This window comes from Loxodonta africana, chromosome 10, assembly GCF_030014295.1.
Source record: "Loxodonta africana isolate mLoxAfr1 chromosome 10, mLoxAfr1.hap2, whole genome shotgun sequence".
Taxonomy (NCBI): Eukaryota; Metazoa; Chordata; class Mammalia; order Proboscidea; family Elephantidae; genus Loxodonta; species Loxodonta africana.
Window position 1 is genome coordinate 91,109,205 of NC_087351.1, and position 26,262 is coordinate 91,135,466.

Consider the following 26,262-nt stretch of genomic DNA (forward strand, 5'->3'; position numbering starts at 1 on the left):
AGCAGGCAACACCGTCAGGTGACAATGCTCTCAGAGAGCCTTAGCCAAGTGAAGTTGTTTTCAACTTAATAATTACTAATAATAACAATAATACTTCCCCAGCCCATATCAGTAAAGGGAAATAATTTTGTATAAAAGTCAAGGTCTGTGCTGAGACTGCCTTTTCCAGGTTGCCATTTCCACTTGGTTTGTGTACTTGTGAGTTTGTCATTAAACCCGGTTGGACAGCATTCATCCTTTATTAATCAGAAAACATGATGTAAATTTCCAGGCAGTGCTTATCAAACGTTCTTCCGTGATATGATTGATTTAATGTCTTCCAGTGTAAACATGAGAACACAAGAACTGACAGGTGTTTGCATACGTTTTCTGTTTGATAAAAGCATGACTCCTCAGTAATGGTAAACAAATGGTGTAGGCCTGCACATGTTGAAAGAAGACAATAGCTGCAACACAAATTTCCATGCTGAAGTATGCTGGAGAAGCCACCTGGCTGGAAGAATCTATTCTTTCTGTGCCGAAGATAACACAAGTAGCAAATAACACAAGACCTAGAGTCCCGGATCTTTTTAACACACATGGATCAGGCATTTTTGAATCACTGTTCTTTTATTTTACCTCCAAGGGCAAAGAACCCTATTGCTGGTGTTTTCTTTCCCTACCGCCCCACTTCAATACACACCCAGAGAAGACCTCCAGTGTCCAGAAAGCCTGCAACAGAGTTTCATTTCCTAACATATAAGGGCTTGATATGTTTGAGCTGCAGAGACTAGACCAAATAGTGGAAGTGTGACCTTTTGCCAGTTTTGATAGGCAGGCACACAATAACACCCTTTAGGCAATAGTCATTTGAGGGGAGATTTCATATACTGGGGAGCAGAATCAGCTCGTAGTTTTCTTCAATCAATCTGTTTTTCCAACGCTCCCACCCCACACACTTTCTTACCATTCTGGAATAATTCCAATTACTAGCCTGATCAAGGCTCACTTTTATTTCTACTAAAAAACAATTTTCTAAAATAAAATCAGATCCCAATTTAACTCCTTTATACTGAGAGAGAATAAACCAAACCGTACCTCAAATATTGGGGGTGCTGTTTCAGGCAGACCAACCAGAGAAAAGCCAGGCTGAGAGGTTTCTGTTCCAAGTTCGAAAGCCCAACTCCTCTTTGTGCCCTTGGATAAGCCATTTAACTTTTCTACGCCAGTTTCCGTTTGTGAAATGGTGATTACAATCCTCCCCAGCCATGTGTGGTGGCTAAATATGCAAAGCACCTTATGTTCCAGAAGGATTATGAGCTCATCCATGGTCTGGGTGCTAGACTCTCTGTGACATGCACGTGATTTACAAGGCCAACATTCCATCTGAAAGGTGACTGTGTCTGTCTGGTGCCAAGGAGGCAGTTAAGCAGAGCTCTTGGTTCCAGACAAGGCTACAGTAGCCCCAGGGTGCGGGGATCTTTCTTTGCAGAAGAGCGTTAACTTCTTTTGGGAAAGTGCACCTGAACTGAGCCTCATTGAACTTTCTGACTGACTGCCTGTGTGTAGCCAAATGGAATTTACTGAAAGACATGGAAATCTCAGAAAAACAGAGTTGATTTTTCAACTGCAACCTTTTCAACACTGAATCATTCAAGATTATTATTATTCCCGTTAAACACACATTTATAGCATCTTGTTGAGTTCCCTAGGATATACTCGAAGAGGTGGGAGGCCCCTCTCTCTCTGAATTAGACTATAAAGAGATTTATGAACATTTGCAATTCAGTTGATAGCAGTCTTATCCATGTGTTCTGTAAGATTGAAGGACTTCTGTGGCAGAATATTTGTCTGAAGAAAGCTTACCTGGGGTTTCACGGTGTATTCATTGGCAAATGGAGCAGAACTCTCCTCGTTTTTTCTTCTGTGGTCATCAACTCATGCTTCTACCTTTGAGCCAAGTTAGGGCCAAAGGCAGGTACTGTTTTGGGGCCTTCTGGTCGAAGGAAGCAATGTAAATTATCTGTTCCAAATTGTAACTGCGACTGGGGACCATGGTAGTGGGTATTTTTTTTTTATTTTATTAAGGGAGTCCATGACCCTGCCTGAACCAAAGGTCACAGCCATCACATAAACTTCTTTACTTCTAGATGCTGTTTTGTCAGACAACACATAGAGCACTGGAATTTCCAGCCTTCCATCTCAGGGGTGTTGGCAATTAAGCATTTGAAATGAGCAGTGAGGAGACTAATTGTAGGGATTCTCATATCATGTTGAACCTGCCAGTCCTCTCTGCTATCCGTCTAGGATATGGCTTAAAAGTGTGACAAGCACTGTTAAAGGGGAATATGGGAAGAGAGATTCCAATGGGAAGCCTTCTGGAAAAGTTAACAGAATAGTAAGTTCATTTGGGTAAAAAAGTCTAAGACCCCAACCTTTTTCATACATTCAATGACACAGGTGTAGTAAACTGAGAGGAAAGGAAAGAAGAGAATGTCCCCTTGGCTTCTCCCCATACATATGTACAAAAATCCAGGTGGAAAACGTATCTTTACCTCTGGAAGCCCAAAGTAAGCAACATAATGTAGCCTTCCTATGATAGATGTGAACTGTAAATATTTTCAGTTATTTTCTTTCTAGGAGAAAGTAATGATCATCCATCCGTGTAGTCAGAGACAGATGTAAAAAATAAATATATATATATTTCAGCTCTTTCTGTTTACGTACATGGGAAAACTATAAACAGTGGAGGGTCTTTTCTTTCAGGACAGGTGGAATGTGAATGTATTAGGGGTGGGAAGGGCCAGGGAGCAGTGTTCACCAGAAGAGCCCTTAGAAGGTGAGTATGGTGCTAACTCTAATGGGGTGAGGTCTGGTCATAATGGTATTTGGAAGAAGTGGGGACTTGTGATGACAAGGTGGAATGCAGCCCCTTCCCCTGAGGTACCCCGGGTGGCAAGGCTTCCATAGAGTCCTGGTCTCATTGTCTTCCCCACTCTCTTTTTCTGTGTTGGGTGCCTTTTTTTGAAAAACTAACACAAGATCATTCATGCAATGTGTCATTTTACTAACCGACTAATGTACTAACACCCTAACGACTCATCTTTGTTTTTAGTTTTTTTAATTAACAATCGTTCTGTTCACAATTTTTTAATTTCCTTTCTTCCCCCTTTTCCGCAAAGCACTCAGGCATTGGACACGCTATGGTAAACAAACTACATTGTCTGGTAGATATCATTCTTATTGTCTCTTTTTTTGGGTTTGCCGTGTGTTGCCCCCTTTTCCTCCCTGACTCCCCTTTTATCCTCTTTACACTTGTTTCTTCTTCTTTTCACATTTTTGTTGAACTAAATGAAAGCCTTACTTTTTCCTAAAAAAAAAAAAAAAAAGGAAGGGGATGCACCTGTCCTGGAAACGAGATTTGGTTGAGTTTGGTGGGGATGGTTTCCTTTCCTCCAATTTTTAATTTTTTCCCTAAAAATATTTTTTAAAGAAATTTTTCTGTTTAGCTAAATAGATTTTATTTTGTTTTCTTATTTTGCAAGTTTCAAGTTACAGACTAGGCACCGCAGAGATTTATAGTGAAGCTGTTCTTCTCTCTGTCTCTTCCTATCCTTGTTGCTCTTCCTCCTTTCTGTTTCCTCCTCCCCACTCCCTAACCCCTTTTCTCTTTCCCTTTGGTGTGGCCACAGCTGCCACAGGTGATCTGGGGAGGAAGGCACTTCCTAGACTGTTTCCTTTCTTTTACCTCACTCCCCCACTGTGGCCAAGGGAGCTCTGCCAATTGTGTTCTCCATACAACTCTGCATGGCATGTTCCTGTCTGTCTCGTGGACATCCCCATTGGCATCAGCATCCATTCCTTCATTTCCTCTTTGTTACTAACAACCTACCAACCATCAATCCAATTCTACTTTCTTCTCTTTCTTTTCTCCACTCTTCTGTTTCATTCTCCTACCATCCTTCATCTATTTTGTGGTTGGGTTTGGACTTTTTCTTTTCTTTTCTTTTAAGTGAGGGAGGTGGCAGGCAGGGAAAAGACTACCCTTTAGTTTTGAGTGTTTTATTTTTTCCCCACTTCCATCTTGTTCTTTAGTTTATTCAGTGCATGTAAGTGTGAAGTGGATTTTGATTCCTTCCTTCATTTCTGTATGCCTCCTTGACTTTTCCTATTCCCCTACCTTTTTTCTTCTGCCTTCTTTCTTGGTTCCCGATCATTTTCGCATGGGTGTGTCAGTGTATGCAGTGTGTGCACGCTTTTCTGGCCTATCTTCTCTCTCTGCCCTCTGCTCTTCTTATGGATGTTGGGTGTATGGGTGCTGTTTCTTCCCTGTGGGCATTATTATTCTCATTATTTTGGTTATTATGTCTCATCATTCCTTTCTTTATGTTAGAGTTGCCTTTTTTGTTTGGGCTCTTTCTTCTCTTGGTGGCGGTGATGGCAGTGAAGGGAGGGCAAGGTTGGTGTCGTGGGCTCATCCATAAAAAAAAATCCATGGCATGTATCATTTATGACACATCAAAAGTGAGGCCCTTCTCCTTCCCTCCCTGAATGCATGTTTGTCAGTGTGGTGTGAGACAACAAAGAAAGAAATAAAAAGAAAGAGAAAAAGAAAAGAAAAGAAAAAAGGAAAAAAAAAAATCACAACCAAAGACCAACCCCTAACAAAGCCCATTGTCAAATGTCTCCTTTGCTGTTTTTCACTACCACCATAAATAACAATCATTTAAGAAATAAATGATTTTACCAATGAACTGAGACAAGTGATATCGTCTGAGGATGGTTCCATTTTCTAGCCTGGCTCAATAGAGAGTACAATGGGTAGAACTAGGTACTCAGCTTGGCAGTTCCAACAAACTCTCCCATGAATCTGCAAGGGAATACTGGAGGCCTGGGCGACAAGGAAGGCAGACCAGAAAATGGAACTTGGCTGCATATAACAAAATCGAACCAAAATTAGAAAGAATACCTCACTAAAACAATGAAAGTGACACTACAGGTAGGGGAAGCCACCAGATTTTGATAGGACTGTAAGGTCATTGCTGGGATTTTTTTTTTTGTCCCTATGTCCCTCTACCAGGTGACAATCTCTGTGGATGGCATTCTTACCACGACGGGCTACACTCAGGAGGACTACACCATGCTGGGCTCGGATGACTTCTTCTATGTGGGAGGAAGCCCCAGCACTGCTGACCTGCCAGGCTCACCCGTCAGCAACAACTTCATGGGCTGCCTTAAAGAGGTAAAGTTCACAGAATGCTATTTAATGCACCGTGTGACTATTTAAGAACAAACAAGATTTCTGGGTCAATGATAGGATCTGCCCTCTCATCTCTTCTGTGAGGCCATATGTTGTAGCAGAAAAAGGCTTTGGACTTGGAAGTAGATGTCTTAGGTTTTGGACCTAGCTTAAAAAAAAAAAAATTTTTTTTTTCTTTTAAAGTGGTGTGTGACCTTGGGTTTGCCACATAAGCACTCTATGACTCAGTTTCTCCATCTAACTAATGGAGAATCTTGCCTCACAGGTAGGTGTGCATTATACATTAAATGAAATGGAAATAATTCAGATGAAAATCCTTTTGAAATCACAAGGATCTAGATGTGTGTAAAGTTTAATTTTGTGCCTTTACTTGGCAAGTAGGGAAGCTTTAGCTAAAACGGCTTAATTTGTGGTTGTGCGTCTTGTCTAAAATATAACGTATGCATTATTTTACCTTTGCAAAGTCTCTTGTTCCCAGAGTCTCATCTGAGGTGAAGGGAAATTCTCAGAATGTAATATTGAAGTCCAGAAGACTAGTTTTTTCTTTTTTCCCTGAAAGCCAGTAGCGGTGAGAAGGCAGTGGGGCTTTGCCATTCCTCATTTACTACCATTGTAGCTGATATGTTGAGACCTCTGTCTGAGACCAAGGGAGCTTCAGTCAAGTGTAAGTTCAGTCTCTGAGGTCAATTGTGGAGGGAGAAGAATCAGGCTTGATTTGGTAGAATTCTTTCTAAACACTCTGTCACCAGACTAGCACACTGCACATTTTGTTTAAGCTAAGCTTGACTGCCTAACATATCTGTACCATTTCCCTGAGGAAATTCCTTGAGAAACCAACAGTGTCTCTTCTTGCAGATGAAAATCTCTTGTGACATCTTACGAGCCTTCTCTCAGGGCATATTTTATTCTTATTATAGTTATCTGGAATGTACTCAATGTCAGTTATACATAAGATGGCATTGCACATGCATTCATTCATACCACTTGGCTGTAAGCCTTGTCAATATAGAGATTGTGTCTGCTACGCCTGGTGTATACCAGTTGTCGCAGAGTCAATTCCGACTCATAGTGACCCTACAGGATGGAGTAGAGCCGCCCCCATAGGGTTTCTGAGGAGCGACTGGTGGTTTCAAACTGCTGACCTTTTGGTTAGCAGCCAAGTTCTTAACCACTGCACCACCAGGGCTCCAACTGAGTAGAGGAAACAGATAAATTTTTGGTGGAAGTCCAAGGTAGTGAAGTAGTGACATTTGATCTGGGTCTGTTGCAATAAACCATATGTGAATTTAGAGGAAGGAGTAGAAAGGAGAGACAAGACAAAGCAGGGAAAAATCTAATTACAGCTTTGAATTGTTCTCAGCGTAAAGGACAAATTACAGAGGAGAATTCAGAGTGCTTTTCTCTTTCTGCTGGCTTTAGGTACTCCACTGTTATTCTAGACAGAATAGTGGCAGGCATAGAGCACCTCTTCCCTGGGATTTACTCCCATTTGGAGAGAGTAAAGGCACAAACTGCTCACTGTCTAATGAACCCTGAAAGACTCTTAAACACCGTTAAATCACACTACGTTGGAATTGCTCTCTCATCAGAAATAGAAAAGAACATGACTGTGACTAGGTGCATTGTTCATGAATAAATGAGGCATTGATTGCCATGGAGTGATCGTCCATTTTTAAGGTGAAACAGCTCTGGGTATGGAGTTTACCCCAGACAAGATCTAGGGGTGGCCTCTAGGACTAATTTTCACCTACACACAATTACATAGAACCATTTCTCAATTATGTATTTTGAGACAAAGGAGCAATTTCTCAACCACAGATCTTTTCTATCAATCAAGAAAGATGCTCCTGAATGCTTTTTTTTTTTAATTAACTTTTATTAAGCTTCAAGTGAACGTTTACAAATCCAATCAGTCTGTCACATATAAGTTTACATACATCTTACTCCGTACTCCCACTTGCTCTCCCCCTCTTGAGTCAGCCCTTTCAGTCTCTCCTTTCGTGAGAATTTTGCCGGCTTCCCTCTCTCTCTGTCCTCCCATCCCCCCTCCAGACAAGAGTTGCCAACACAATCTCAAGTGTCCACCTGATATAATTAGCTCACTCTTCATCAGCGTCTCTCTCCCACCCGCTGACCAGTCCCTTTCATGTCTGATGAGTTGTCTTCGGGGATGGTTCCTGTCCTGTGTCAACAGAAGGTCTGGGGACCATGGCCGCCGGGATTCCTCTAGTCTCAGTCAGACCATTAAGTTTGGTCTTTTTATGAGAATTTGGGGTCTGCATCCCACTGATCTCCTGCTCCCTCAGGGGTTCTCAGTTGTGCTCCCTGTCAGGGCAGTCATCGACTGTGGCCGGGCACCAACTAGTTCTTCTGGTCTCAGGGTGATGTAGGTCTCTGGTTCATGTGGCCGTTTCAGTCTCTTGGGCTCTTAGTTGTCGTGAGGCCTTGGTGTTCTTCATTTTCCTTTCCTGAATGCTTTTAAAGAGCCCTCATAAATACACAGAGATCTCATGCAGAACCTAAAGTGAATGAAATACTACTCGTGTGCACACACGCGCACATGCGCACACACACACATACTTTTACACTGCCCAGGCAGAGAGCCAGAAGCTCCAAAAGTCTGTGAGAAGTGTGACTTAACTTCAAAGTTAAAGGTAGTTCTGAAAATGTGTCTATAATAGAAATACCAGTTATTAGTGTTAAAAATATGCATATCTTAGCAGCCCAAATCTGTTTATTTAAATCCAGATCAAGTTAGAAAAAAGAACGTTCAAACACTGGGGGAAATGTTAGGCAAAATTAGACGTTTTTAACCTGCAACCTCATCTCTCCTTTGCATGTACAGTATTACAGTCTTTCTAAGAGACTTTGGAGACTTCCTCATTTGTCTGAATGTTTTAATGAGGTACCTTTGGGTCTAATGTAGCCCTGGCATATTGTTTCTTTCCGTCTAAGTATTATAATTCACTTTTCTGTGGGCAGGTCTGGGAAATTCTTCTCTTGTTCTTAGTATTTGTCTTTTACAAATTAGTAAACAGGTAAGAACTTCCCTTGGGATTTAGCTCCTTGACAAATCCCACTTACCTACTTTGACTATTTACCCGTGGAACAGTTTCCAGGTTTTGAAGTTTCCTTCTTTCTTTCCCCATCTTTCTTTCTTCCTTTTTCTATCTCTCTTGCCATTTATTGACCTAAACAGAACTGGGCGCTTTCATGTGTCATTTTCTTCAAATTTGGAACCTGGCAAAGGGACAATGGGGCTTCTGTTCCAGACCATGATGCTTCTTTTGTGTGGGGCACAAAATAGGTTTTATATTTGGAGATACAGTTACTACCCATATAAAAGCTGAAATGTGGCTCCACTATTGAGCCAACGTGGCTATGGATTTTACCTGTGTGTGCACATCCTAGCTTGATAAAAGCTACAACAAAGAGTAGCCACGTTGTCATCAAACTATTGTGGTTCCCAATACACCTTAGTTATCAATAAGAGACTTGTGTCCACTGAAACGTCACAGTCAACTTCTTGCTCCTCTTTGTGTTTTCGTGTTTTAACATGTCTGTCTTGTGTTTGTTCTTGTTGTATCCCTAGCTTCTAGAATCGTTCCTGGCGCCTAGTGGGCTCTCCATAAATATTTGCTGAGTGAAATCACGTGTTTGTAAATTAAGAAATATCTTTCTTAAGATAAAAGTTCTCTGTCATTATTAACTACATGACTTTCTTGGGATGACTAAAGTACATCTTGACATGATAATAGTTGAACCTTCCAAGAAACCCCAAGCTGTCTGATTTAAGAGAAATATTACAAAAAAACAAAGAAACATGCAAAAGCCTCAGAAAGGCTAAGAGAAGTGGGTTGAGACCTTCTCTAGGAATAATGGGATTAAAAAGGCTTTGAGGAAGGCAGCGTGGTATAATGAAAAGGATACTGGGTTTTAAATCAGAAAACCTGTTTGGGAAAACTGGCGTTATCATTATCTATATGCCTTGAGTCAGTCTCTGACCTTGTTTGAGTCTTAATTTCCTAACCCATTATGTGGAGATAATAAGACCTTTTCTGTACAAAGTAATGTACATAAAAGTGAAAACTATGTCACATTATACAGTTTTGCTATAATAAGAATTATTATATAATAATTCTTATTAAGGGTTATGTAATATACCTTATAAAAAAGTTTATGAATATAAACATAAAGCATAAGCAAATAAGAAACGACTTTAGTCTGGGGTTTGCCCTTTTGTAATTCTCTGGCCTTCACTGAAGATGTGATTGGGAGCTACCTGCTGAAGTACCTGATAACCCGTCCCACCCTACAGCCTTCTCCCTACCCCCAGGCATTACATTATTTGTTGCCTTCAGAACATGAACATCGTTCATTTGTTTTCTTGGTAATTGTCAATCTTCCTCTCTTAGTATGTGGGCTCCATGAGAACAAAGACCTTACCTGTTCACAGGTATATGCCCAGAACCTAGAACAGTTCCTGGCATAAAAATGCACTCAATAAGTGTGTTTGGAATAAATAAATAAATGAAGGAGTTAGCCTTATGGGGCACTGAAACCTGATGGAGTTTATCAACAAACGTATACTAAAAACCTACAATATGCCAAGGACTATGCTAAGGGCCCATGGTACAAAGATGAACCAGATACAGAACCTAACATGTAAGAGGGAGGCAGACACACAAACGTAAAGTCAGTAAGAGGCAGCGAATGCTCTGAAAGAAGTATTGACTGGTGCCCTGGGACGGCTGAAGGACTCAGAAAGTTCCAGGAGGAGGTAATGCTCAAGGTGAGGCTTCAAGGACCAGTTGAAGTTAACAGAGAGGAGTGGTGGGAATGGTGCACCAGGATGAGGGAAAAGCATGAGCGAAAGCACAGCGGTAGGAAAGAACATGGTGTTTGGGTAGGGAACTTATAATCAGAGCATAAAATGTAAGACTGGAAGCTGTTGGAGATGAGGCTGAAAACTTAAGGAGAAGCCAGGTCATAGACAGCTTTATTTTATGCCCAGCTCTTGGACTTTATTCTGCAGGTAATGGGGAGTCATTGAAGATTTTAAGCAGTGAAATGTTCTGTCTGATTGGCACCTTGTCTATCAGGCCTTAATTCCTCAAGGAATTAAGTTCACCTGCTACTTCCCCGTGACGTATATTTTTGTCCTAGGAAGTAAAAAAGCAGGGATGGGAAGTGGTCCATTAACTTCAGCATTAGGCCAGGAGGGTGCTTCTCTGGATCTTAAAATGTCTACAGCAAAGTACTTCTCACTCTCATTTCAGTTTCAAATGACCCTTACTCTCAGTGTATTTCTCCTGTCCTCTGTCCTTGACTGTGCCATTACTGTGCTATTATTGTTGGACAAAGCATAATATGGTGGAAGAAAGCCAAACAAAGATTAAGTTGCATGGATGGTTTCTCTATCCTGTTCACCAGGACCAGGGAGCTTACAAGGAGCCCTGGTGGTGCAGTGGTGAAAGCACTAACCAAAAGGCCAGAGGTTCAAACTCACCAGTCACTGTGCAGGAGAAAGATGTGGCAGTCTACTTCTATAAGGGACTTACAGCCTTGGAAACCCTATGGGGGAGTTCTAGTCTCTCCTATAAGGTGGTTATGAGTAGGAATCAACTCAACAGCAATGGGTTTAGAACGAGTTTTAGGGAGCTTATTCAAACCCATCACATTATCCTTCCATGAGGTGGCTCTTCCTTGTCATTTGATTTGATTCTTTCTACACCAACATCCTCTCTTCTCCATCTGTCACTGTTCCCCTGGTACGCTGGTATCTCCATTTGTCCATGGAGAAGCGCAAGGGCTGCTGAGGCCTCTGGGGCTAACTGGCCTATCTCATCTCTCTTTTCTTGTTGCACCTCGAACAAGGAAGGAGGAAAAGCAGGAGAATTGTGACACATATTTAAAGGAAAAAGGATTGGATAGAACATCACTGTGCATGTTACAGTCCACATCCCTTTGTGATTATTAGCCATTTAAAACTGAATGGGGTTTTGCAGGCAGAGATAATCTCTGAACAGATGATTAATGGTTTAATCTGTAATAACTTTACATTTTATAGAACCCTGATAGGAGTCCACATCTGGTGAGCCAAGCTATTTAAGGCTGTGTTAATTCTGTTAATTGCTATACGTTTTATTTGAATTGCTGGCACCTGCGGGCTTTGGGATACTGTCTGTTGTTGCTTTTTTTTCTTCTTTTTAATATACCCGTTTGATTTTACCCTGCCTTACTGTCTTTTGTTGCTGTCACTTAATCTCTCTTCTGGGTTTTCTTTTGCGTGGTCCTCCTACTTCTACACTGACCATACTTTTCTTGCCCTCCTGTTCCCCAGCTCTTGTTTTCATATCTTAACTGATTTCTCAGGTAGGGCTAAGGATAAGTGGTTCTGTCTAAGCAGGCAAATTTAGGGCACAGCACTTGGCTTAAATATCCCCCTTTTCCCAGCATCAAGAATACTGTGCTGTCCCAGAGTGAGCAAAGATCATGTGAAGGTTTTCTGTGAGCCTGGAACACAAGACCAGGGCGGGCTTTAGAAATGTGAGTCCACAACTTGAGTCTTGCCTAGATTCACTACCAGCTGCTTGCTTTCCAGCAAGCCGCTTGACAGCTCTGAACCTCAGTTTCTTCGCCTGTAAAAAGAGATAATAAACCTATTTCAAACATTTTTATGTTGAGAGCAAGTATGATTAAAAAAATATGGAGGTGCTTTATGAACTGTAAAACACTGTAAATACTAGTATAGTTATTATTTATATCATTAATTGAAACCAAATCCATGAGCTGTGACCAAGGAACCACTTATTACTCTTTGCGGTTTCTGTAATTAAAAACTACAAAAGTTAGGAGAGTCCAGTGTAGTTTAATAACAACAACTGAATTGGAACTTGGCCACTAGGTACAGTTCTAATGCTACTTAGGAAACCATTTTATATATCCTTTGGACACCCATGTCCTGATCTAGCAAAGAAGGATAATAAGCATTGCTCAGTCAAATGCACACTACTGTGGAGAACTTCTGGAAATTGTAGCACAGGAATGCAAGTTACTGCTTGTTAGGTTCTGGATACCAGGGTAGGTTTTATTCGTCTCCCGTTTGAAAGATGTATGAAGAAGCACTGTGTGGGCATGGAAGTGTGGAATGCCTGGACAGAGTGAAAGAACCAATACAAAAAGGAAACAAGAAGGGCAAGATTGCAACAAGGAAGAAAGGAGTGAAAACATCAACCAGAGCCTGGGGGACGAAGGAAGGTGGAGGAAGAGGAGAGACTGAATCTCAGGAGCTAGGTATTCGGTTGAACCATAAGAAACTGCCATTTTTGTGGGTTAAAAAAAGACCAAATATTGGCAATTTCGTGTGATTCAGTTTAAGATTGAAATTTTTTCAAAGAGGATAAGTGAGATGTTCTGGAAAAGATCACCTCCTGGAGTACAAGGAATGGCTCTCTGACACAGAAGAGGAAAGAAAACCATGTGCTGTTGGGAATGTGTATTGAATATTAGGCTTACATTGATACCCTTCCACTTCCCTAACTTGTGTTAATGCTATCCAAGGATACAGAAAAAAAAAAAAAAACCTGAAAATAAGATTTTTGAAACTTGGTTGTTGATTTCTGAGGAATGGTAGAGAATGGGGGAAGCTTCCTAAAGACTAGAGAAAAAAAATGTAGATAATGCAAGCTGTGGACTTATGACCTAATTAGATTCTAGGCAAAATTTTGGGGTGTATTATTATCAGAAGGAATGAGCCCCAAGCAAAGAAGAGTGATCAACAGAACCACCATAGTTCACTAAGAACACTAAGAAGAAGCCATGTTGCATCAATCACACTTACATATGCGTTCAACAGGGTTACTATACCGGTTAAGTGCTATGGCTGCTAACCAAGAGGTCAGCAGTTCACATCCTCTGGGCGCTCCTTGGAAACTCTATGGGGCAGTTCTACTCTGGCCTATAGGGTTGCTATGAGTCAGAATCGACTCAATGGCAGTGGATTTGGGTTTGGTTTGGTGCCTCACTTGGTTTATTAAATGGGGACAATAATTATACGTACTTCATGGGTGGTCGTGAGTATTAACAGATCAAAACCCAGTGCCGTCGAGTCGATCCCTACTCATAGCAACCCTATGGGACAGAGTAGAACTGCCCCATAGAGTTTCCAAGGAGCGCCTGGCGGATATGAACTGCCGACCCTTTGGTTAGCAGCTGTAGCACTTAACCACTACGCCGCCAGGGTTTCCATTAACTGAGATAATACATGCAAACTGTTGAGGACAATGCTTGGCATGCAGTTAATTCATGGTTAATCGTATTTACCATGGTCATTATCACCATATGCTAGTATTATTACTGGAAGTGTTCCATTTAGTTCTAGATTTTTTTTTTTAAGGTTAACCGACTAAAATGGACGTATTAGAACATGTTTAGATTTGAGCTATGAAAAAGGTGAAGGAACTCAAAATCTTGACGTAAGAAGGGTGAACTGATGAATCCAGGGACATTTAGCCTGAGGAAGAAAGGATGTCTGAGCCCAAGAATTGAGAGATGTCTTCATACGTGAAGAGCTATCCTATGAAAGTGAGATTAAACGTGACTTAAATGTCCTAATAAGAAGAACTAAGGCAAATGAGTAAAATCTGGGTACTTAATACAAGGAATAGCTTTCAATGAGAGCTGTCCAAAGCTGCCTTAAGGTAATGGGTTCTCTGTCACTCAGGACATCGAAACACAGTCTAGGCAGCCATTTTGCTTAGGTAAAAGAAGGGATTCTAACATCAAATGAGTAGAGAGTATTGGTTTTCTAAGTTCCTTCCAAACATAAGATTCTATAAAGACCCACTGTAGCTCTCCCATTATTGTTATGGTGAATGAAACTTCCGAAAAGAAAGAGTGAGGCTGATTGATTAGACTAGGTTCATTGTGTTGAGGACTTTCCTGATTCATCTGCAAATCAGTTGACTGTACGTGCTCCACCAAGACTCAGGGTTGCCCTCATGGAAGGATTTGAGGTTCCCAGCCACTGCCATCACCTAGTAAAAAACCCCCAAAACCCAGTGCCGTCGAGTCGAATTCCGACTCATATCATCACCTAGCAGTCACTTTCAATTACTTCTCTTTCCTCAGAACTTCACTGACAGCATCTTTGGAATCATTGCAACCATGGTATTGTAATCATAATAACAGCAACAATAAAGACTAACAATTCTTGAACACTTAATGTGAATGCCTGGGGAGGGTGTATCTATACCATGCTTAGAACTTCATACATATTCCCTAATTTAGTTCTCACAATGAATTTGTGAGGCGGAGCCTATTAGCATTACCAGTTTACAGACGAGGATACTGAATTTAAAGTGAGTATCTCCCCCAGGGTCACACAGTTAGTAAAAGCTAGACCTGAGACATGTGAACAGTGCTGCTATCATGACTACTGAGGCCCTCTCTACCAACTCGGTCATGACTTGGTGAAGAAAAAAAGGAAATAATCTCTCAGGAAAACGTCGGTGATGATTCTCTGGTTAAATCCAGTCTAGGGAATAGTCACTCACTGCTAGTTAGAGGCTGTACTTCATGGGAAAGGTCATTTAATCAGGCACAAGCATCCTGCTGAGAGGCTGGGTATAATTCCCCATTTTTTCCTTACCTTGCCATTGATTGTTCTTAGAGGAAAATCATTTTTTGCCTGATTTCTCACTTTGACTTGGCAAATTGATATTGCCTAACCTTTAATGGAGGAATGATTTTCATTATGGGACCTGAGAGGGAAGCAGCTGTTCTTGGTATAAATGCCAAGCAGTGGAATTCTTCTGTCTGGAGATGTCCACTACAACTTCACTTTTGCTCCAGCCCAACATTTTCAGGAAAGTTGGAGCTATTTGCCTCCAATGACCTCAGAAAGCCAGAATGAGTGAAAGATATGTTTTTAGGCTTATTGTGAATTTTCAGTGTGATTCTGTGAGTCTCTTATTTAGCTTTGTATTTTTTTTACTCTTCAGGATAAATTCAGTGGAACTCATTGCTTTCTAAAAATGTCACTTATTTACAGCAAATGTAATCTACCACAACATTCCCACTGAGACAAAATCTCTTGTGTTTTCAGATGTCTCAAAGGAAACAAAAAAGTAGTCCTTGTACACATATACCTACAGGGATAAAGTAATCATTGAGCTAATGAATTAGTTAATGTTTTCAAAATTGCTTTGCAAATGTAGAAATGACTATCCCATTAGTGTTATGGTGCTTTTGTAACCTCATGTCCCATCCCCCCGTGGTCAGTGTGCTACAGCTAGTTTCTGCACAGATTTCAAGAGAGATATCAGGACAGTTTTTTTTTTTTTTTGCTCTTGATAAACCAGTGAAGATGTAACATAGGACAGCAACACCACACACCAGTTATAAACCAATAAGTTCTCCTTCTCGCTCCCTTTTTCTCTCCCTCATCAGACAGTATTGGCAGATGCTCTATCTCATACTTCATGAGGAAATAAAACTATTCAAGTCATGCTTGCTCAACTTCTCTCCTTCCACCTTTAGATCTACCTTCAAAGATACTCACTGCGGCCCTCTTATCTCCTGGCTTATCGATGGGCTCTCCTCCTCCTGAGTGCAGCTGTTATCCTCTTTTGCGATCTAGGCCCTTTAAGGGCTCCCTCTCTTTTCAGCCATCTTCAATCTTCTCCTTCATCTCTGCTCCATCCCCTCAGCTAGATACTTGCTCAAAATCATTTCTTTGACCCTATATCCTGTTTAACTCACACCTTAGCTTATTCCTTACTTTCAGGGAAAAACTTCTTGGGAGAGTTGTCTATCCTTCCTATCCTCTCTACCTCACAGTTACTCCTTAATCTTCTCCATTTGTATGCCAAACTCAGATGGGGCATACCCATCCCTAGCACATGAGTGGAATTGTTTTTCTGACTTACCTAGCTTGAGTTAGAATCACTTTATTATATGCTCCCACAGCCAATCAGTTTATAATTTTATTATAATTTTTATTATAGATCTTACCACATTATATTTTAATGATCTATATTCATATGCTTCCCTAATAGACTGAGCTCCTAGAAGGCACCTACAGGATATATTTAGATCGTATATTCGCTTCAGAGTTAAGCATAATTCTTGGGTCATGAATACATGGAAAATACTTCTCTGGAAATTCATAAATGTTTGTGAACATCGGTAATGGAGTCATTGCTCCGAATTTCCAGTGTCTGCTTATATCCATTTTTTCGACAGCATGTCACTCATGCACTTATTTATCAGTGCAGTAAATGCTCATGGAGTGCCTAAGTCCTAAGTGTTGGCATGTGTGATGAATGAAGCCGTATAGAAAGTCCCTGAATTTATGGAACTTACATTATGATTGGAGGAGGCTAATAATAAACCTGCAAACAACTGATTCAGGTATTTTAAGACAGTGATAAGTGCTATAAAGGAAATAAAAGAGGATAATGGGATAGTAAGTGGCAAGGAATTTGGATCTCCTCTAGACTGAGTGATCAGGGAAAGACTCCCTGAGGCGGTGATATTTAAGCTGAGCCCTAAGATGGAAGAAAGAGTCAGCCACACGAAGATTTGAGGAAAGCCCATTCCAATCAGGAACCTGCAAGTACAAAAAGAACCCAAGGGTGGCAAGGGCAAGTGTGGCATGCTCAAGAAACAGCAAGGAGACCATATGGCTGTGGCTTAGTAAGAGAGAGGGCGAGAGGAACAAAATGTTTATGGCTAGACATCCTGCTTTTCTGAAAAGACCCAGATCAAGCAACATCAACTCATCAAGCTTATCTTCACTGCAGGTCTTCATCAGCCTACTTACCCCCTAGGTTGATTTTTCTCTTTCTCTTTATCCTGGAAGGCAGGTGTCCCTCCATGTTTGTAAGCTCCCGTATTCACCTGTACTCAGCATCTTCTCTCATCGGCATATCCTGGATTTTACTCTTCAATTATCCCCACTCTCTCTTTGACCTTTCATCTTCCTTCTCTATTTGTTTCTTCTCCTCAGTCTGCATCCATGTGCTGGTTTACTCTAACCTGACATAAAACCCTTCTCTTTACCTTATAACTTTTTGAAGTTGGAATGTCTCCTTCCCTGAAATGGCAAGAAAGGAGACAAAACAAAGTGATTGTGAGGTCTGAGAAGAAGGTGAAAAAAGTCTCATAGGATGGCCCGTGTCTTCTCTAGACGAGAAGTGAGGTGGTGTGTTTATTGTGGGAAGAATGGAGGCATACTGCCAGTAGCACCCATTCGCTCAAGTTTGAAAGTTTAGAATAAGCTTTGAGCTTTCTTTTTCCCTCCCTTTCTTCCTCTTTGCCCGCATTTAATCAGATCTGCCTTGAAAACCCTATGGAGCAGTTCTACTGTTCAATACATGGGGTTACTATGAGTTGGAATCCACTCGACAGCAACTAACAAACCAATCGGTCATTAAATCCCTTGTTCTGTTTCTCATTTTTTTCTGTCCTCTTCCTTCTAGGTCTTCCACTTCCACTTCTCCCTTTGTCATATACATTTGCTGCTGTAGTAGTATCTTAATGAGTCTTCCCACCTCCATTCTCTCTGCCCCTCTCTGTATTTTGCATTCTGATCCAGCTTGATCATTTTGCTCTTCTTCAGAAACATGCGGTGCCCGCAAGAGTATGTTTTCTTCAGCCTTATAGTTTGACTTCAACATTGTTGTTACTGCACATACTTTCCTGTATTTAACCAGAGAAGCCATTTCATGTTATTCTAAATATACTTTTTAAGTTCTTGCTCCTAAAACTTATTGATTCTCTCAGCCAATAATTTCTCCCCTTCTCTCTGCTGTCTTACCCATCCTTTTAGTACCTATCTAAGGTCCTTTGCTTGATCGATCACCGGGTCAGCAGTGGTCTTTCTCTTTCTGAATTCCGAATGTATTTATGTGGTGCAGTGTGTGTGAGCTCAGATTTCGGAGGCAGACTTCCAGGTTGAAATTTCGGTTTTGGCACTCACTACCTATGTGCCCTGGACAAGTTAGTAGCTTTTCTGCAACTCAGTTTCTTTATCTCTACAATGGGTAGTATAATAGTGAACTTTCATTGAATTTTTATGAGAGATAAATTAGATGATGCAATAAAACCTTTAGCAGAGTCTGGCACATGGTTAGTGCCCAATAAATGTTAGCTATTATTGTCACTCATCTGATCCTTAAAATGCACTGCATTTATTTGTTAGCTTTTCTGGAATACATATAATCGCTTTGAAGGCAGAGAGGCTTTTGTAGTCCCAGCAATGCTGTGTGTAACAGAGGTTTATTAAGAGAGAAGAAAGTAATTTATATCCATTTAATGAGTTTTTTTAATTGACTCTAGGAAAGTTGTTATTCCTGCATACTGTATTTTGACCTTCAGCAAAATTTTACTTGTGTGTGATAAAAAAAAAAAAAGTTAAAAAAAGAAGAAGACCTTCAATAACATGGATTGACACAGTCACTGCAACAATGAACTCAAGCATAGCAATGACTGTGAGGATGGCGCAGGACTGGGCAGTTTTTCGTCCTGTTGTACATAGGGTCACTATGAGTTGGAGCCAACACGACAGCACTTAACAACAACATATTTTGACCATAAGCAATATAATCCAATCTGCAAAATAAATATATATATGTAGACACAATAAAGAAAAAATCCTTATTCATGGATAAATAAAATCTATTTGCATATATGAAATATGAATATAGTAAGTTTAGATTTAAAAAATTTCTGGCAATCAAATGCAAATGGGATTGTGATAAAGTTGATTTTTCTTAACATACCTTTTCTAATGTAACAGTTATGATGTGTGATGTCAAAAATGCTAAAGAAAATAAAGCTGAGCTGTAAAATTGGGTGTTGGCTTGATGATCACCAATGCCCCTTTCAAAATTCTTATGAATTTTAAGTCACTTTGACATGTCATACAACCCTCCAATTACCTTTAAGTGATCACTTTAATGAGCTTCTGTTACATTTGAGGTATGGTGTTGGGAATACAAAATGAACTGGACACAGTTCATTCCCTGAAAGATCTTATAGTTCAGGCTCTCAATTGGGGTTGATTTTTGCCCCCAGGGCCATGTTTGGAGACATTTTTGGCTGTGAAAACCAAGGGTGGCGTGACTTAGAGAGGTGACGGTATGGCAAGTGGTGGGTGGGTGGGGGTGCTATTGGCATCTAGTGGAGAGAGACCAAGAATGTTGCTATCCATCCTACAGTGTACAGGATAGCTCCCACAACAAAGAACTAACTAGCCACAGATCTCAATATTGCTGAGGTTGAGAAACTCTGGATCAGATAGTAAATATTTTCAGTTTTGTGGGCCATATGATTTCTGTCACAACTACCACATCCTGCCATTGTTAGTGGAAAAGCAGTGTGTAACAATACATAAATAAATGTTCAATAGCATGTAGATAAATGGGTGTGGCTGTGTTCCAATAAAAACTTAATTACAAATACAGGCAGTGGGCTGAATTTGGCCTGAGAACTGTAGTTTGATGATCCCTGCTCTGGTTGGAATGGCAGACAGAACCTGATAATTATAATGTAATATGTTAAGCTATATGTTCAAAATTTTCTCAAGGTTATACTAGAAGCCCAAAATATGAGCAATTAACTTGAACTGAAATATTAGAGATGGTTTCCTAAAGGAGAAAGAACCTGAATAGTACTTTCTTTTTTTTTTTTTTTTTAAGAGTGGGGAGCTATTTAGGCAAAAAGAACAATTCCGGGGAGAGGAAAGTGGCATCAGCAAAGACACTGAAATGTCAAAAACAGAGTGTGAGTATAGGGAAATAATAGTAAGAAGTAAGGAAGTAGGAGTGGTGGTGGTGGTAGGAGTAGTAATAGTAACATCACCAGACATTTACTGAGTGCTTAGTGTATGCCAGGAACTCTTCTGAATATTTTATATGTGTCAACGTATTTCATACAAGTCCCTGGGTGGCACAAATGGTTAAGCACTCAGCCAAAAGGTCGGTAGTTCAAACTCACACAGAGGCATCTTCGAAGGCAGGCCTGGCAATCTGCTTCGGAAAGGTCATGGGCTTGAAAACCCCTTGGAGTACCTCTACTCTGCACACATGGGGTCACCATGAGTTGGAATCAACTTAACTCAATGGAAACTAACAGCAACAACAAGGTGTTTCATAAAAATAGACAAGCTTGGTGTTGCTGGAATGATGTGAGATATGGTTGGAGAGGGGTGCATGCACCAGATCTTAGACTTTATTAAGTGGGCAGTATTGGAATACTAGGGAAGGAACAATTAGCAAGACATCATTTGATCGGATGTTAGAGGTAAGGGTATGGAAATGTCACAAGTGTCTGGCTTGGGTGACATTAAATACGGGGGATGCTGGAAGTGAGGCAGGCTTAACAAGGAAAATGCTAATTTTAGTTTTGGGTATGTTGAGTTGGAGGTACCTGTGGTGTAGTGGTTAAGAGCTATGGCTCCTAACCAAAAAGTCTGCAGTTTGAATCATCAGGCGCTCCTTGGAAACTCTATGGAGCAGTTCTACTCTGTCCTGTAGGGTCACTGTGAGTTGGAATGGACTCAACGGCAATGGGCTTGGTTTTGGTTCTTCAGATGGTATTGTGACATCAGGGTCAAGTTCAGAGAGCTGGAGCTATAATTATAACCAAACTGTTTTTTTTTTTTTTTTACAATTGGCAAAATCAGATTTTAAAAAGCACATCAAATATAAGAATGACGGATTAAAAAAGTCCTGAGAGTAACCAATATTTAAGAGTACACTTAAAAAGGAAAAGTTAAAGAGGCAGGAGGAGAATCAGAGAAAGTGGTATCATGGAAGCCAAGAAAGTAGAGAGTTTCCAGGTGGGTGGTGTAATCAGCACGGATCAATGCCAAAAAAGAGGACCAGGAAGTCGAGAACTGAAAGTTCCCTTGTAGCTGAGAACCCAGAGGTCACAGATAATCATTTGTTTCGTTTCTGAATCAGAGAGACTTAATCTTTTCAAAATTCAAGGCAAGACAGCCAGTAGAAATGGAGAAGTTAAAGATATAAGAAACATAAATGTTAAAACAGCACCCCAGGGGATAATTCCAAATCCATTAAATAAAGTATATATAAGAAATCCTGATAAGAAATATTTTTTAGGTTTATTTTGAGTTGCTGTAATTAAAAAAAATTTTTTTCCTTAATAATGGTAATACCAGAAAGATGTTTACCTGTGTTTTTTGTCTATACAAAAGACATTAGATTGTGTGAATCTTAACAAATTATGGGTAACTTTGTGAAGAATATGAATTCCATAACACTTAATTGTGCTCATGCAAAACCTGTACATAAACTAAGAGGCAGTTGTTCCAACAGAACAGTGGGGTCCTGCGTGGTTTAAAATCAAGAAGGGTGTGCATCAGGGTTGTATGTACCCTTTCACTATACTTATTCACTCTGTATGCTCAGAAAATAACCTGAGAAGCTGGACTATATGAAGAAGAACGTGGCATCAGGATTGGAGGAAGACTCATTAACAGCCTGCGATATGCAGATGACACAACCTTGCTTGCTGAAAGCGTAGAGGACTTGACACACTTACTGATGAAGATCAAAGCTACAGCTTCTTCAGTATGGATTACACCTCAACATAAAGAAAACAAAAATTCTCACAACTGGACCAATAAGCAACATCATGATAAATGCAGAAAATATTGAAGGTGTGAAGGATTTCGTTTTACTTGGATCCACAATCAATGCCCATGGAAGAAATCAAATGGCATGTTGCATTGGCAGATGTGCTGGAAAAGACCTCTTTAAAGTGTTAAAAGCAAAGATGTCACTTTGAAGATTAAGATGTGCCTGACCCAAGCCGTGGTCTTTTCAATCACCTCGCATGCATGTGAAAGTTGGGCAATGAATAAGGAAGACCAAAGAACAATTGATGCATTTGAATTATGGTATTGGTGAAGAATATCAAATATACCGTGGACTACCAGAAGAACTAACAAATCTATCTTAGAAGAAGTACAGCTGTAATGCTCTGTGGAAGTAAGAATGGCAAGACTTCATCCCATGTACTTTGGACATGTTATCAGGAGGGACCAGTCCCTGGAGAAGGACATCATGCTTGGTAATATAGAGGGTCATCAAAAGGGAGGAAGACCCTCAATGAGATGGATTGCAAATGCTCAAGGCTGTCATTGATTGTGAGAATGGAGCAGGACCAGGCATCGTTTTGTTCTTTTGTACATAGGGTTGCTATAAGTTGGAACCTACTTGATGGCACCTAACAATAACAACCACTTGATTTTGCTGGAATTGTGGGCTTGAGCATCCCAGCATCTATTTATGGTAATAAATTTTAAAAATCACATTTGTAGAGCAATGAAGCACTGTGAGTATTATCTGTTCTATAAACAGGCACAAACTTCATAGGTTTGTAACTTTAAGGCACCGAAGAATATTTGGGAAGACAATGTCAATTCAGTTGAATTCAGTTCAGTTTAAGGCATCTGTTGAATGCCAAAGCATTTTTATTAACGATGATATGACAGGATTTTTTGCTCTCAAACAGGTTGCCATTTTTTCTGTTTTGTATGTTTATTGCACAAAGGATTTATAGCAATTAAGAATGTGGTTGGTGAGAAAAGATTTACATACATGAAGCGCTTGAAGAAGCTAATCATGAAGAATGTAACAAAATGCTCTCATCACATGGTAAAATCAGTGGTACCAGAAATGTCTACAAAATCTTTCGTGAAGAGAGAGACTAGCATGTACCAGAATATTGGGAGCATCTCCATCTACCATCTCTATGTGAATGGTGTTCTTTTCTGGAGAGAATTCAGCTAAATTATTCTTATCAGGACAAATGCAAATGATGAAAACCAAGGGGCAATGCAAGGCATCAAAATATATCAAATTCTAGAGGACAGACTGTCTTATCTATCATCGTATCCTCAGGGCCGGGCACCATGGCTGCCGTTTATTAAGTGTACAGTCAATGGTGAATTGATTATATTTGGCCATTGGATTCGTGCAGCTGAGGCTTTGTGGATATTCTCCAATTAGTGGTGCTTATGAGAAAGAGCACCAGGGGTCCAGGAGAGAGTTATGAAGGCTCTACCTATAGAGCAATGGGAGTGAAAACATCCTTGGAAGGGAAGAACAGACTAAGTGTTGTAATTGGCCACACTCATCTGGCTCCTGTCACCATCTTAACAGTTGTTGTTGTGGTTGATAGTTGTCACGGAGTCAGCTCTAACTCATGGTGGCCTTATGTATAGAAGGACAAAATGTTGCCCTATCCCACACCATCTTTATGATCGTTGGTAAGCTTGAGTTCGTTGTGGCTATTGTGTTGATCCATCTCGTTGAGAGCTTCCTTCATTTCTGTTGGCACTTATGATTAAAAAAAAAAAAAATACTCCCTGTGTGAATGGCCGATTCAATTCTGCCTTAAGGTAGATAAGCAAACAAAAAGAAGAAGCCCACACTCCCTCCTTAGCAGTGTTTTATGAAAGAAATTTAAGGCTGAGAGAAAGCTTTTTCTTAAAAAATATATGCATAATGAAGTATAATTTAGAAAACTGGTTCTCACCTCCAAAGACTTATCACACTAGTGGTTCCATGCAAATAGCAGTGGGAATGGCTGCTCTACGATTTTTGCTAGCTTTTAGTCCCTATAAGCAAAACAGCATTTCTGAAAGAAATTTGGAAGTTGTGGACTCTGATAACATTGCTAGTTGTCAGGTTTCTCTCTAATGAGCAGCTTATCAGTAAATGTGCTTAATGGTTAATTACTACATTAGGGCTTATTGGCATAAAAGTGTAATAGAATGTCCATTATCCTTATGCAAATTTGGATTTATTGCAGGTTAAATCCTGTGACCTGAAATTTAAGTTGGCTGTCATACATTAAGAGACTCAGGTACCAGTTTTAGAGGAACTGGCAGAGACAAAGAAGCCCTCGGAGTGAGGGCAAGTGAATCAAGCCTGGGTGGAGCTCACTCTTTGGAATGTGCCACAAAGGCTGGTAGAGCTAATCACACTGAGGAGACTGCTTGACATTTTTATTCTTTTTGTTTGGTTTTGATTTCATTTCATTTTACAGGGCATCCAGGTCATCCAAGCAATGTTTCAAGCTGCTGTTGATGTCAAGGAGTGTCATCTACCATGTGGCACCAGCCATTTGGAGGTTGTAGGATCCAGATGGAGCTATGCTGTGGTTCCCAGAGACTTGTTTCTGTAGGGGTGTGGGTAGGAGATAAAAATCCAAACTCTCAGGAAAGGGTTGTCATGGTCCAAATTAAATTGACTACAATTTACAGTTACTGCAGGATTTTCAAGGGGTGAGGGGCATAAGGCAGTATATCCAAGAAAATCAATCAGAAACCAGGGATGTAGTGGGTCTAAGTGACTGCAAAAATTGCTGTTACCCAGTGGCCACAGTAGAGTCCCCTAGGTTTGCGCACCTAATCCCACACTCCTAACAGAAACTGGGACGGAGGCAGCTATTGACAAGACTGACGCCGGAATGAAGGAGTTTAGGGTCCTTGTGGGTCTCTCAGGTCAAACTCCATTGACTTGAGGCTAAAACAAAACAGGAGTTGTCCTGAGATAATCAAAGCCTTGTTCAAATCTATTTGCTTATAAAGGCAGGCTTGTGTTGGGTGTTTAGGGACTTGTAATACACTTGCAGACACTGATTGATTCTGCAAACAATGAGAGAAATTCCTGAAGCCCTGGGTCCCTTGGCTAATGTACCCTACTCCCAGTGCATTGTAATCCATAATTAAGATGAGAGACTCTCAGCATCATAAGGACTGAGAAAATCATTACTTCAGTTATCTCTTCAAATGAATCATTAGTGCTCATAAAGGAAAATTGGCTTCCATGCCTCGGGCTTGTGTCCAGGTAATTTCGGGGAGGGGGAGAAGCATTTCTTACCACACTGTGAGTGTTTATGTGGCTGGGATAAAATAAGCTGTGGCTTCAGCTCTGATCCATTAGCAGTGAGTGTGGTGGGTGAAAGTTCTTTAATTGGCCCCCGGGGTAAATACAGCCCAGCTTTTATAGATCATAGGGGGTGGGGTGAGGAAAGGTGGTTGGGGAAGCAGGTGACTTGGCAGCCCTACACCAATGACTTTTACACCTTCTAGGTCACATCAAAATGTTTTATTTGAATCAAGAAAAAATAGTTCTTGTTGTCTCACCCTAAATACTGTATCTTGGTTGGCAGCATTCACAGAAAGCATCCCTCAATCTTCATAATTTCCCTTTACAAAAGAGGAATAAGGCTTTCTCTATTTAAGGACAGTACAAACTGTTTCAGATGTAAGATGTAGTCCAAAAATTATCCAAGCAAGAGAAGGAGTGTGGTGGTAGCAGCGTGTTCTTCACACAGCAGGTGTTCAGTGTAGAATGATGAACCACTCAAGTGGCAGACAGGTAGGTGAAAGGTAGATAGTACCAGGGCCAGAAGAAGCACTTATTCAATATACAGAATATGTTGGACAAAATTTAGCTTTGAAGCTCTACATGGTGTTCTTGTCCTTAACTGACTTAAGGCCTAGATGAGAGGGAGATTTGAGAGACTTTCTTTTCCTTGAACCTCATCGTTTTTACCATTTGGCCTTTTAGGCGTTAGAATCGGGAGGGAAACTCCCAAATGAGAATTAGCCCAGGACAATCTTATAGTGACCAAAGCATGGGAGAGAAGGAATAAAGAGATGAGAAGAATCTAAAAGCCTCACGTAAGAAAGGACCAAGAGCTGGTTCTTCTGAGAACCCATTATGTAGAAAAAAGATAAAGGAGGAAAGACCCAGGAGAGAGTCATGTGCAGGAATCCAAGGGAATTATCATCTCAGTTCATTTCCATTTATCTTTATTCTTCCTTCTATAAGCTTTCAGACCTTGTAGAGTAGCTCCATTAGATCCCTGAGGAGTTAGTTTTGCCCTGGACTAATTACAAAGCTTGAGGATAAGTTGAGAAGAGAAGTTTTGAACTACTCTTTGGGAAATGCTAGGGGTAAATCATTTTTTGTTTG

At 40.5% G+C, this 26,262-nt stretch overlaps 1 protein-coding gene across 10 annotated transcripts in view; it reads left to right on the forward strand.

The window, feature by feature from the left end:
• NRXN3 (neurexin 3) overlaps positions 1 to 26,262 on the forward strand; it is a 1,785,202-nt gene that overhangs the window by 466,964 nt on the left and 1,291,976 nt on the right. For 5 of the 10 annotated variants that reach the window (XM_064292809.1, XM_064292810.1, XM_064292812.1 and 2 more), the window contains exon 1: positions 5,061 to 5,221. In XM_064292809.1, coding sequence (XP_064148879.1) covers positions 5,120 to 5,221 — 102 coding nt within the window. In that variant the 5' untranslated portion in view covers positions 5,061 to 5,119. Of the gene's footprint in view, positions 1 to 5,052; positions 5,222 to 26,262 lie in introns of those variants that run through there. The other 5 variants (XM_023546430.2, XM_064292808.1, XM_023546429.2 and 2 more) reach the window with 2 other exon arrangements.